The following is a 13,245-nucleotide window of genomic DNA, read 5'->3' as shown; positions in this document are numbered from 1 at the left end:
GAGGAAACTTGCACTAAATATTCCTTTTCCTTATGCTTTACATCCAGAAAAACTTCATAATACTACCTGCCTTTTCTTCTGGGGACCTTGAAAAGATTCCACGACCTAGACAGTGATGCAGATTAGACAGATGATGCACAGAAGATCCGGGTGAATTTTCCCATGTTTCAAGGAACTTTTAGCTGCAACAAGTACAGAAGAGTATCTACCCTTCCACTGCTCTGATATTGCTAAAAGTTTTACCGAAACTCTTAAGTAGTACCCTGAACTGAGGCACTTGCATCCTGAAAGCCATATTGCTTACAGGAAACAGTAAAGTATTTTCTCCTGGGTATTCTATTTTGTTGAGCTTGCTTTGCAAGACATTGAACTTCTGGGTTTGTTCCATATAAAGCTGTATAATACACTACTTGATGTTATATATATAATAATTACTATAATAGTAATAATAATAATATGCTGGTGTATGGAAAATGGTAGCAATATCAAGAACTCTGGTATAAAGAGCTAACTTAAACCAGATTTAATCAGCTTACTTCAACCAGATTGAATGACACAAACCAGATTTAATCAGTTGACTCCAACCAGATGTAATCAGCATAAAACCTTGGGTGACACCATTCTAATGAAACAAAGAGGCTGATTAATAAGATTTTATTTAATATCAGATGAAACTTACATTAACTCAGTACACAAAATATAAAGTACTTCCCTAATGCAAATGTCACATACACTTTGTGCTCACACCTTCCTCTCTCTCTCTCTCTCTCTACTTGCCAAAATATATATAGGAATACTGAACATTTACGAAGGAAATCGTTCATATACATTATTATTTCTGAATGCGTACGAATTATATATATACATAATTTACAGCAACTCATATCTTGTCAAACTCTTTTGACAAAGATTCTCCCGTACCTTCTACAAAGTCCATTCGAGAACTGTACGGTATCATACACTCTTAAGACCATGTCACCACATCCGTTTCCTTGAGAACTGATTTCAGTTTGGTACGTATGAATTAATACTATGGCCAAAATTTGCACAATATCTTGGACTTACTTTTCTGTCGCTCGTAATGAACAAACCACATATTAAAAAAAATGAACTTTTCTGGAAATGCATCTTTAAGTACTGGACATGAGATGTGACTAATTCAATGGACAGTGACTTCCTAACCATGCAGATTATGTGACTCACATGTTATCAGACATCAGAGTACCACTAAAATATAACTTGACAAAGAATGTCTACTCATGAAGATGACAGCAACTTTTTTGTGAGTACACCAAACATGTTTCTACACCCAGATGATCTGTGATTGCTTCTTGATTATTTTTTCTTCTGTGATTATCAGAAAATTTTATATTTATTAAGTAGTAATTGACTAATAGCAATTGTAATAACCACAATGCCCTCTTAACCTTTCAACTGGATTCACTTGTCACTACAAAGCCTAAGATCCAAATGTAAGAATATGAAATAATTCTGATATCTGTAGCAGGATTTGAACTCACATCCCAAGTATCAAAACAAGATTGGCAACGTGACCTCTGATTCTCCTGATGCAGGTTCAACTACTGCTATAGACATTAGAATTAATTCATATTCTTGCATGTGGCTCTAAGGCTCTGTAGTGACAAGCATACCCAGAAAGTGTGAAGAATTCAAGAAGTTAAGTGGGCATTTTGGCTATTACAATTACATATGTATCTGGTAAAAAAGTGACCAGTAGTAGATTCTAAACACTATGTATATAGTACAAACCACTGCTCTATCTCACTTTGAATGCCACAAACTCCAAAGAAAATGGTTTGTTTGCTTTGTCTGACTCAAATACACTCCACAAACGCCTGAGACCTGTCATGTACAAACGTCAAACTTCGTGTAAGAAAAATACACAGCCTAAAAGATCATGAAGTTTTCTAATCCCAAAACTGCTCATAGTCTTATACCAAGTGCAAATTTAGGCACTGGTTAGAATAAGACATCACTGAGCTTTTGTTTTATATTTGATGATTATCTAAGTGGTAATCCATAACCATGAACCATTAACTATTCTGTACCAGCAAATACAAATACAAACTCACTTAACTGGCACAAAAGGAACAGCAATGAACTGTATTTCATTTACCAAAATCCACTGCTGTACTTCATTTCATTTCTGGTATTATGTTTCCCAAAGTGCATAGTGTAAGACAGCTGTCATTGCTTATGAATGAAATGAGTAATGTTCTGTAAGACAGCTGTCACTTATGAATGAAAATGAGTACTATGGTGTAAGATAGCTGTCAACTGTTTATGAATGAAAATGACTACTATGCTGTCAGAGCACATAGGCATGAAAATATAGCAGAGTATCAGATGTACCCTGGGAATTCTCATGATTGACAATGTTCGCTCATTTGTACATCTTAAAAAATAGAAGATAAATACTTGTACATTACCAAACTCTGACTTAATGGCATGACCTAATCTGGAACCAGAACCAGCTTATACATTTCACAAGCTAAAAAAAGTTATACGAGACAAAAACGAAAAGCCATCTCTGAACCTACCCAAATTAAAGCTAGGGTGAGATATCCCACGAGCACTCTTTCTCGAACAGGGACGGCAGCTCAGTTTGAAAAAGGTATAATACAATACACCTGGAAAAGGCACAAATCATACAGAAAGTCTATGGACCAACTCATTACCAAGTAAATAGTGAAGACTCAGAAATGACCAACCATGTTTGTCAAGATTTGAAAGTCCAGTTAGAATCTTTGCAGAGATTGAGAATGATAAGTGTCTGTAAACAGCCGCTCTGCCTGGAAAAGACAAATACGTACATAGTATAAAAGCTATGTACCAATTCATTACGAAGTAAATAGCAAAGATTCAGAAATGACCAAACATGTTTGTGAAAATTTGAAAGTCCAACACTAACAACTCTTTGCAAAGATTCAGAATGATGAATGAATGTTACTGATAAGTGTCTGCAAACAGTCATTTCGCTCTACTTCCTCCCAGAAGAGGAACAAAAGAAAGAAAGGAAGAAAGTCGACTCCTTCACACTTAGGAACATCTGTGGCAGCAGAGCCAGAAGACTGACACATTTACAAAAAAAAATAATAATAATAATAAAAAAAATATCTGCGGTTATTGAAAGTTGAGTCAGGCACTTTCAATCACATTGACGTTATGTACAGCAAACACAAGATTCAGAGAAGACAATGATTGATGTTAAAATGGGTATTTTTGCTGAGGGAAAATCACTAGATGAAATGAGCTTCCATTTTTGATGTGGAATCTCTATTTACAGGACAAAGTATTCAGATTTTATAGCCTACTCAGACCCTTGGGCAGCCATGATGCACTTTGGGTGTCAAAATGAACCAAAATGGTCTATAGATAAGCTTATTTAATTATTACTTTGATAACTAAAAGTATAGATCCCTAGATAAGCTTCCTAAATTGTTGATTTAACCAAACTTACAATTTTGACAGAAGTATCATGAGGATGTTAAGTTTACCATCAGTGACATGCCCAGACACAAACTAGATGCTCAGCAGCTCGAGTAGGGTATATACTCTGTATGACCCAAAGTCTATCAAACAAAATTAACAAAATGATAAACAAATGGAATTATCATTGCATATTTGTCAAAGCTGTGCTAAATAAAATGATAAACCAATTCAGAACAAAACCCACAAGTGTGTGACACCATTAAAGTTGTATTTAAAAAAATTTTAGATCCTAAATATGATACAATAATACTATGATGTATGTAGTGTGCTTCTGCCCAAATAAGAGTTAAGCGATTTACTTTTGAGGCTGTAGTGCGTAATAAACAGCACAGTATTTGCATCCCTGAATAACCATTTTTTATCTGTTTGTATCAAATGATATATTTTAACCCAATGACTGATTTCATTATTAGACTAAATTCAACTGAATTAAAAATAATCCACCATTTTTTCATAAAATGAACTATACAATAAAATACTTTCAAAAGATAAAATATAAAAACATAAAACATTCCTTGTATAATATACTTTACTGATATAGACTCTGTAAGTGAAAAATAAATAGCTGAAAAAATACATGTTTGAAAACTGAGTAACAATAGCTGCAAATAAAAGTGTGCCTAATGGCTAAATGTCTAAATATGTAAATGAATGTCTAATTACTAAATGAGGAAGACTTCATATATATATATACGTATTTCAAAGTCAAGAATTCAGGAACTGAAGCAATTACCATTAACTTACTTTATACATACGCAGATAAATAAGACAATTTAGCGTCTGTTCCAAAGGTTGACTAGCCTAAAATAACTGTTTTTTAAATAAGAAAATTTAAAGTCTGCTCTAAATGTTGAAAGGCCTAAAATAATTTTCCTCAATGCACAGTGTATCAGTACTACCATATATTTTCTTCTTTTTCATAATATCTCCTTTGCTCAGTTGAGCTTAAGCAATGACCGCCACAATGCGCCTGAATTACTGATTAAAAATTGACAGAAGAATGACAAGAATCTGATGAGTAAACATTAAAATGATTTTAGTGGCAAAGCAAGTCTGATAAAGTGTACATTTATAAATACAGTGAATGTCATGTCTGGAGATTATCAATATTAATGATGGTCAATAAAATAAATATTAGATGATAGTTAGATATCAAGACATATTTTAAAAGCCCATATTCAAAGGAATGGAAGTCTCTTGGATTATGAGGCATACTTTAGGGCTTGGATCTCATGGGAATACTTCCCAGAAGTTCAAATACATCTAACACAAAAGGGCTTAGTCAGAATTTGAACGCATAAATGAAAAACCTGATGTAAAAGGGTGAAGAATAATAATAATAATAATAATAATAATAATAATAATAATAATATTAATGAAGTTGATGATAAAATAAGACCGTTTGTTAGGAGCGTAAATCTTGATATATTAAAGATACACTGACATGGTGACCAGCTTGGTCAGGTTGTCAAAAGACCAATCTGGAACCTGATCTAAATAATGTCAGAGTTGATAGCTTGATTTGTCGCAATCCTTCAAGAGAGTAGGAGAGCACCCCTTATAAAACTGAAGGATTTTCAGTGTACCTTTAACAATATGCAAAGATTTTTATGTCCAAGAAAAAGGGTCATGTCATATCCTCAACAATAATAATGAAAGTGACAAGGATGCCTATGATGCAATGATGATGATAATAATGATTTTACTTTAAAAATTATAACACTAAATCTGTGATAGTCCTCGTGGGCAAATTCAAAATACATCGTCACAACATAACAATAACACAAAATTCCATTCATGGTCAATTCAAACTTATAACAAAAATGTGATTGCTTTTCAAGGTGTCTGAATCTATGACTCACGTAGGAAAGGCCTCGTGGATTCGTTTCTTTGTCCTGTATGGCAATGCAAGCATATTTAACCTATGCTGCTCAATGCTCTATAATGTCCTACTATACATCAATATATGATGACATTTTTCTCAGGGAACATTTCAAAGGTAAACCTCTGTGATAATGATGATCTTGAACAAACATTACCTCTTTCAATGAACCTTCTCCTCTGATAAGAGGATACAGTGTCACAATAAATGGGGAAATAGAAAATAAACTCTGTGTATCTAAAAATAATGGTACAGCATTCGACCGGAGTGAATTGAAGATTATCACTGCATACAAGGTGAACTACCAGATATTCTTCTATACTGACATCATACTGCAGTGCATACTGTTCACTTCAATTCCTGGCAGAGAATGAAAACTCGGTCTACAAGTATGCAACAACATTTCAGAAAAAATAAATGGTTGTTATATGACAGAAGAACTAAGTAGTAAAACTGAAAGAATACAAGTTCATACAAGTAGAATTCCACATTCAACTTCAATTCACATGGAAGAATTTTTCCCAGACAAAATGATCCTCAACTGTATCTACATCATTTCCATAAGGGTCCAACAATGTTTCAAACATTACCAAAGACTTTAATGTTGAAATATTCTAGTGCATCTTAACTTTGTCATGACAATGGTAAGAGAAAGCTAGACCATTTTCTGGAGGGTCAAACTCCAAGAGCACTACTTTGATTTGCTCAGTAAATGGCATCACTTGAAACTTTATGCCTCACCTGTTCAAACTGGAAAAACTATATAACCCTGATTATTTTAAACTTATAAACTTCCTTACATCATATCTGTCTCACAATGAACACAGTGCCTTGAATCTTTCGTGAGGCGTTTCACACCTGTTTTCAAAATCCCATATCTCTCAGCATCAATAATTTCATGAAGTTACTCAATGTATATATATACTGTACAGTATAGCTATTATCGGCTTACAAACACCTCACTTCATTACATTATCACCAAAAAGCAGCTAGACTATATTCAATACTGAACTGAAGGTATGTACTCCCTTTAGTTTATCTCGTTTGATCTCAGGTTCCTTGTTCGAACTTCGAAATCAAAGAACTGATGCGCGAGTTAGATCTCGTGATGCCTTGAAAACCTCCTCGAGTTGGGCTGTAGGTCAAGCTTGGGGCACCTGACCAATCAGAAGCCTCAAGGCTGTCGTTCGTTGCCCCATCGTCTATCACAACTATGCCAGATTCCCCTGTAGCAGTGCTGGCATCATCAGTGCTCAAGCTGCTCTTATTCCTGAACTCAGAACAATCAAATGGATCTAAGGAACCTGCGTAGATAATGCTTTTTCTTTTCATCTCCTTGTCATCTATCTCATGCTCCACTATGTTAACATTTTCCAAGATCTCCAGCAAGAGATCATCAACAACTGGTATTTTCTTGGGAGAATCACTGGGCTCCTCTACCTGGATACTGCAAGATTTTCCTTTTGCAAAGATCGATTCGCTATCTAGGTCTCGGCTCTCGACCTCTTCAATTTGACAAATGGGAGCTGTGTCTAGCAGTATATCCGGTCCTTTCACATCTCCATTCTTCTTAGCGTGATCTTTCTTCTTCTTTCTCGTCGGCAGTACCATACAGTGACTGTAGAAGCGTCTATAAAATGGGTGACTAGAGGCTGAGTCGGCACCCATTTTTGGAGCATTGGACGTAGGTGTAGCAGGAAGTGTCTTGCTTGTTCTAGAGACCAGCCCATTGCCACACTCAGCTTCCTCTGGTGGGCCACATTTCTTGGGGAAGTTATTCGGACGCTGTGGCTTGTCAAAGGAGCGCCTGCCTCCAAAGCTTCTGATCAAACTCATGCCAACTTTTGAGTCGGCTTCTGCATTCGAGTTTTTCTTCTTGGAAATGACTGGTTCTCTGTCTAAGTCCAGAGATCGATAGCTTGCAGCCTCGGCCTCTGGAAAGCTGGAAGACGTCCGACTACCATTAAGGCCTATCTCTAAGCTGGTTTCGAAGTCGCTGTGATTATTGTCGATTAGAGGTTCACTTTTCACGCTGTCCTTTTCGTCCTTCTTGTAGCTACACTCTTTATAATATTCATCATCAAAACTTGGGCTCTGAACTTGCATACACATCCCCCAAACTCGACTTGAATTTCTTCTGACTGGGGCCCTGTCCTTGCTCTCCAGAGGAACGGTCTCTTTCTTGTTAAACATGCGGACAAACTTGGACACCTTGCTCTCTTTTTTCTCTCTGACTAGATTTTCCAGAAGGACTTCGTTCTCTTTGGCACTTTCTTGCTTGAAATGGTTTTCCAAGCTACTCTCCTCGTCGTTGAACCCAGAATTTGACTTTGAGTCCTGATTCGACTCTACCAGAGTATATGCATTGTTTTCTCCCTTACACTCTACTTGGTAATCTTTGATTTTGGGCCATCCATTGCTCAAAACAACATCTTCATTTTCACACACTTTATTACTGGTTTGGTTCACTGATCCATCTTCTATAACTTGATTGGAAATACCATTTTCAGTTTGGGGTTGTGAGTTGATGCCATCAGTCGGTCTATTCCCATTGACATGGTCCTTCAGAGACTCATTACTTTCTGTACAGCTGCCTGTATAATTTTGATTACTCTCCCCATTCCCGGTTAACAGTGCTGTCGTATTTATCACCGGCTGCTTTGTCACACAATTGGTTTTACTCATATTACCATAAGACATAATTTCTTGGTCCCTACTGAGGTCGCTGCCATTCAATATTATGTTTGAAGTTCTCGTTACAGATTTTCTTCTACTGGAACTGTTATCATTTTCATTCAAGTTCCCAAACTTACCACTAGCACACTTGTTACTCTCCGACACGTATAACTTGGACTTTTCATTCTCGTTGCACGCACTCTGGTCCATCAGAAACCTTTCTCTCGCGGAGTATGACTTCCTCTGACTAACATTGGCCTTCGCATCCTCATACGTAGTCGTACCGTTATTAGCCAGCCACTCGTTCCTCGCCTTCAGTCTCTTATCTATGTGTACTTCCTTTTCCTCCTCTTCTTCCTCCTCCTCCTCTTCATCATCATCTATCATCTGAATAACTGGAAGTTGTGGGGCAACTGGAGCGTCTGTGATCACCACGTCTCTCGAGGCTGCGCTGGTCCCAAGGGGAAGGGCAGCCCCACTTTCCCCACTGGAACCAGACATTTTTTCTCATGACTGAGGAGTCGTAGCCTCGCACGTGTCCATATTGGTGACACGGAAGCACATGCGTGCACCCAGGGCACACGAGTTGGATGGAGAAGCGAGATGAACCAGAGGTTCACCTTGTTTAATTGTTGCCACCACAGATCGCACTGGTTCCTGAAAAAGGAGGAAAGAAGTGAGAGCCAACTATTGGGTGATTTGGAAATTAGAAGCTTCTACAAGGAATCTTGAGACATCCCCAAGATCAGGAAATGTTGCCAATGTAAGAATTTGAAATACAATCTGATGATTGACTTTTTGATGTATCATATCCACAAGAGTGGAATAAAGTTCATTGCTGTTTTGTTCTCAAGTCTTGAAGTCTTTATTTTCTAAAAAATGACAGCATTAAAATATGAAACACTTGCTAAAATATGCCCACGCAAAAGAAATCAATGAAGGCCTCAAGAGGAAAACTGATTTTGTTTTCCATACAAAAATGAATAGATAGGGAAAAGGGCAGCCAAAACTTAGTAAAACCGTAGATGGATTCATTTCTTCAAACTGACAGCAAATGTTCCAGGTTTTCATAAAACTTGAATGTACTATTTAGTTCATAAGACCTCAGGGGCTAAAAATATGCCAAGAAATCATAAGTTTCATAATGATCACAAAATGTTAAAATATTCAAACTTGAAGGTTAGGACAAACAAAGACTTCAAAATACTTTGGAATGATCCAGGGTCAAAACTTCAAGCACTAAAACTAAAGGAAGTCAAAATTCTTGACCATAATTAAATGGTTTTCTGAAAATGTTTAATCTGGTACTACTCTTGGTTGCCAGCCCAGGTCTTGTACCCATGTCTGTTTTTGACATCAGCTTTAGTCCAAACAGTGATATCACTAGTAAGTCACATCATGATAACATCACAAACACCAAAAATACACCAACACAGACTAGAAATTCCATGGGTAGAAAGCAACATGCATATAAAGAACTGGATACCTGATTCACACCATGTAATAAGGGCTTAACATGACTAACTGAGAAGATGGTGACTTGTTGAGCAGCCTTGAGGTTAGAGGAAAAACTTTACCAAAGAACTGTGTCCAATTAATTAAAGCTTTCAAATTTTGTTACACAAAACCAAGAATGACAAGTCATTTGAATTGACACTGAACCTGCTGGTATTTCAGGTGGAGAATTATCATTAAATGCAATTCAGTTCATGAGAAAACAATACAGCTAGGAGAGTTTTATGTTGGAATACATACACTAGAGAACAGTTAATCCATGCCTTGGAAAATTTTATGCAGCTGCAAAAAGACACAATTTTTTATGTCCAGCACTATTACCTGAAGTTTGAAAATCATGAGCAAAAGGGTTCAAACTGTAAAGCATAACTTACAAGCTCCTGCAATGACTCAAAGAAACAAGATAGGTACAGATAGGTAGGGGCCCTTGAATACAGCATTTTACACTCAGGGATTCCAATCAAAACATAAAGAAGCCCCAGTTTTAGGTACTGAACCATAAATTAGATGGACCTCAGAAACCTTCAGATTGCAAAATTCTCTGGTTGTCCCCTATCTCTATTGGCAAGGTATTCAACTTTAATGTTGCTTACATTTTCTTCAATTTTTTCAAATCTTCCATCTTTCAGCAGTTGATCTATCATTACCCTTGTGATGAAGTCCCACACAAACTCTGCCTGGCCTCCTCCTTTCTTATTTTCTTTGGGACTGAGTGGCACGAGGGTCTTAGCCGGTCCACCCCATCACCCCCCTGAATAAAAACCAGTGTCTCAACCCTCTTGATTCCCTTTAGGCATAAGGGAGACGAGAGTTTTAGTCTGTCCAGCCACCCAACCATCCCCTGGATTTAAAACCAAAGTCATAGACTGGGTGAGACAAGTCTTAGCCTGTCAACCCACTCCATCATCCCAAGAATTTAAAACCAACATAATGGACTGGGTGAGAAGTGGGTCTTAGCCTGTCCACCCTCCCTATTGTCTCCTGCATTTAAAACCAGCATTGTTACCTTTGATTCGATGTTAGGCACTGCATTCTCGTCAGTGGGTCCCGCTGCCCTGAAGTTGAGAGCCGAGGAATTGACACAAAATCGCTTGCCAGTCGGTTTGGGCCCGTCATCAAACACATGGCCTATGTGAGCTCCACATGTGGCACAACTGACTTCTGTTCTTGCCATAGAAGGGTTGCACACCAGCAGGAGAAGGTTGGCTCCAACTGTGGATTGAAGATTGATATTAGGATGCTGTTTCTTCATTTCCAGTTCAGAGAATTAATGCTATTCATTACAAAACTCAAAGGATATAGGTAATTTCTTTAGAGATGCAGTAGTTAGCGCTAAATGCTATGGAAGTCTCTTGTCCCAGCGACCATTCAGTTTACGTCAGTGACATTTTAAATGGTAATGCACTGCACAAAATATAATATCTAGGAATAACACAATGTTTCCATTTAACTATTTCCCCAAAATAACTGCTTTTCAGTCAATTTTTTACCAACATTCTAATCCAGGATGCAGTTTCCATTCTCTGTTACTATTGATCCTGTAAATTATTAATGAAATTATGACCTTCGTGTGCTACCATCCAAGTAACTTGAAAATCAAGAACTCTAATGATAAAGCTCGGAAAATTTAACTCGATGTTCATTAACTAAATACATAGAAGATATACTACATAGGTTTAATTTTATGACTCTTAAGGCAATGACATTTCAACCATGATACCAAAACATTATTGTTCATTTTAATGGTACAATTTATCAATCTAGAAATTTACAAACCAGTTTTATATTCTCCATTACTCTCCAAATAGCACACAGCATTTTTGTTTTTGTTTGTATGGTGTTTTTATGTTGCATGGAACCAGTGGTTATTTCCAGCAACGGGATATAATAGCATACAACAAATAGAATAGAAGGCTGTTGTCATGCACCCCAAAGACAATAAAGCTGCCATTAGGAAATCTATCAAGGAACATAGAACTCAATTTATAATCATATATTATACAGACTTTAACTAACATAAATAAAGGAACCTACCAGGTACATGCAAAGTGATGAGATGGAAATAGTGAATGATGGAGCAGAAATTATGCTGATGTTTACAAAACAATACATTTTTGTACCTATCTACTACAATCTTCACAAATGTACACAAGAATTTCAGTGCCAACACGTTCTACTGTAGCATGCTAGTGCTTTTTAGATTCATATTTGAAAAAGTTCTTTTCAGAAGTTTTATTTAATTTCTCTTTTCACTCATTTGTAACTTACACTTAAAATAATATATCACCTTGTCAATGATTTCGCTACCAATATATTTTTTTTACAGCCTCGGGGAGATCAAGATAAATCTGACTGCATCCAATGCCATATAAGAACAGGAATAAAATAAATATTAGAAATTTGGTAACTGCTGACAGAAGTGGTAACATCAGAGATACAACCAAGTAAATGTTAAAAAATTTTAAAAACTACATCCCCACCCCCAACAGAGGCACCGAATGATTTTAATGAACCCTGAAATGAATCAAAAGGAAAGAGGGTGGGGCACATTCTCGGCCATTCAATGCTTACAAGACCAAAAAAAGAGGGAGTTTGAGTGGTTGGAAATCAGGATAAAGAGATTTAGAAAATAATGGAAATGAAGTAAAAAAGGATCTCAAGGTCGAATTGGGAGAAAATCCTACAGTTGCACTAAGAATAGTTAGAGATGTTGGACAGCATGAATGCAGGAAGGAAGCAGGAATGGAGGTAAAGTCCACAGGTCAAACTGGCCCACCGTACCGTGTGAGAGGTCCTGTTTGAGGGTGACCTTGTCTTTGTCGATGATGTCGTAGAAAGCAGGCCATCCTGACCCTGAGTCGTACTTGGTGTTCGAGTAGAAGAGGTCTTCTCCGCAGACCACGCAGGAATAGACACCACGGTCCCAGTGCTTGTAGTATTTGTTAGAGTAGGGTCTGAAATACCGAAGGGGAATTAGAAAGCTGGAATACATTTGGTATAAATACATCAAGTAATTCTTCATCATTACAATGAAAGTTTTTTGTGGCAGAGGGGAATTAGTAAGTTGGTCCAAACTTGGTATAAATAGATCAGTAATTGTTCAGTTATGTCTTGAAAAGGGTTTTGCAGCAGTAGAAAGATACAATGAATCATTCTTGTCTGAAAATGCATCATCTGCAACTTTGAATTTGGCATGAATTCATCAAATTAGAACTGTTCATCTATGTTTGACAATTTTAGTGGCAGTAAAAAGACACAATAATATTTCATCTCAAAAATTTCATCAGCATTGACAATTTTAGTGGCAGTAAAAAGACACAATAATATTTCATCTCAAAAATTTCATCAGCAATGTTAAATTTGGTATAAATGCATCAAATAATCATTCATCTATGCCTTGGAAATATTTAAGTGGCAGTAAAAAGACGCATTGAGTCATACTTAATGTCTAAATATGTATCTACAATTTTGTGAAATAAGAACTGTTTTATATGTGGCAATATACTAAAATAAGTTGATTTTCTCATTTCTATAGAAACTACCTTTGAAAATAATGAACAATAAACAGTAAAGTTGTTAAAAATTTTTGCTTTTTACTTTAAAACAAGAAGCAATCCACTACAACATACTGTCTGTCAGAAATTTCTGAGAGAATAAAC

The 13,245-nt window shown here is 36.6% G+C and overlaps 2 protein-coding genes across 2 annotated transcripts in view; both read right to left on the bottom strand.

The window, feature by feature from the left end:
- Positions 1-638: 638 nt before the first annotated feature.
- LOC135201691 (uncharacterized) lies at positions 639-8,572 on the bottom strand. The gene has a single exon (XM_064230840.1). It carries the CDS (start codon positions 8,570-8,572, stop codon positions 6,446-6,448), a length of 2,127 nt encoding a protein of 708 aa, XP_064086910.1. The 3' UTR covers positions 639-6,445.
- A 6-nt stretch (positions 8,573-8,578) lies between these two features.
- LOC135201692 (methionine-R-sulfoxide reductase B1-like) overlaps positions 8,579-13,245 on the bottom strand; it is a 111,967-nt gene continuing 107,300 nt past the window's right edge. Inside the window, exons 3-5 of the mRNA XM_064230841.1 lie at positions 12,368-12,540; positions 10,593-10,798; positions 8,579-8,728 (exon numbers count right to left, since the gene is read on the bottom strand). Of these exons, the coding sequence (XP_064086911.1) occupies positions 8,579-8,728; positions 10,593-10,798; positions 12,368-12,540 (529 nt within the window). The remainder of the gene's footprint in view (positions 8,729-10,592; positions 10,799-12,367; positions 12,541-13,245) is intronic.

The sequence above is a fragment of the Macrobrachium nipponense genome, chromosome 28 (assembly GCF_015104395.2).
Source record: "Macrobrachium nipponense isolate FS-2020 chromosome 28, ASM1510439v2, whole genome shotgun sequence".
In the NCBI taxonomy this organism is placed as follows: Eukaryota; Metazoa; Arthropoda; class Malacostraca; order Decapoda; family Palaemonidae; genus Macrobrachium; species Macrobrachium nipponense.
The sequence above is the reverse complement of the archived record's forward strand: the minus strand, read 5'-3'. Positions and strand labels throughout refer to the sequence as shown.

Coding starts and splice junctions, on each gene's coding strand:
- LOC135201691 (XM_064230840.1), bottom strand. CDS start 8,572: ATGTCTGGTTCCAGTGGGGAAAGTGGGGCTGCCCTTCCCCTTGGGACC.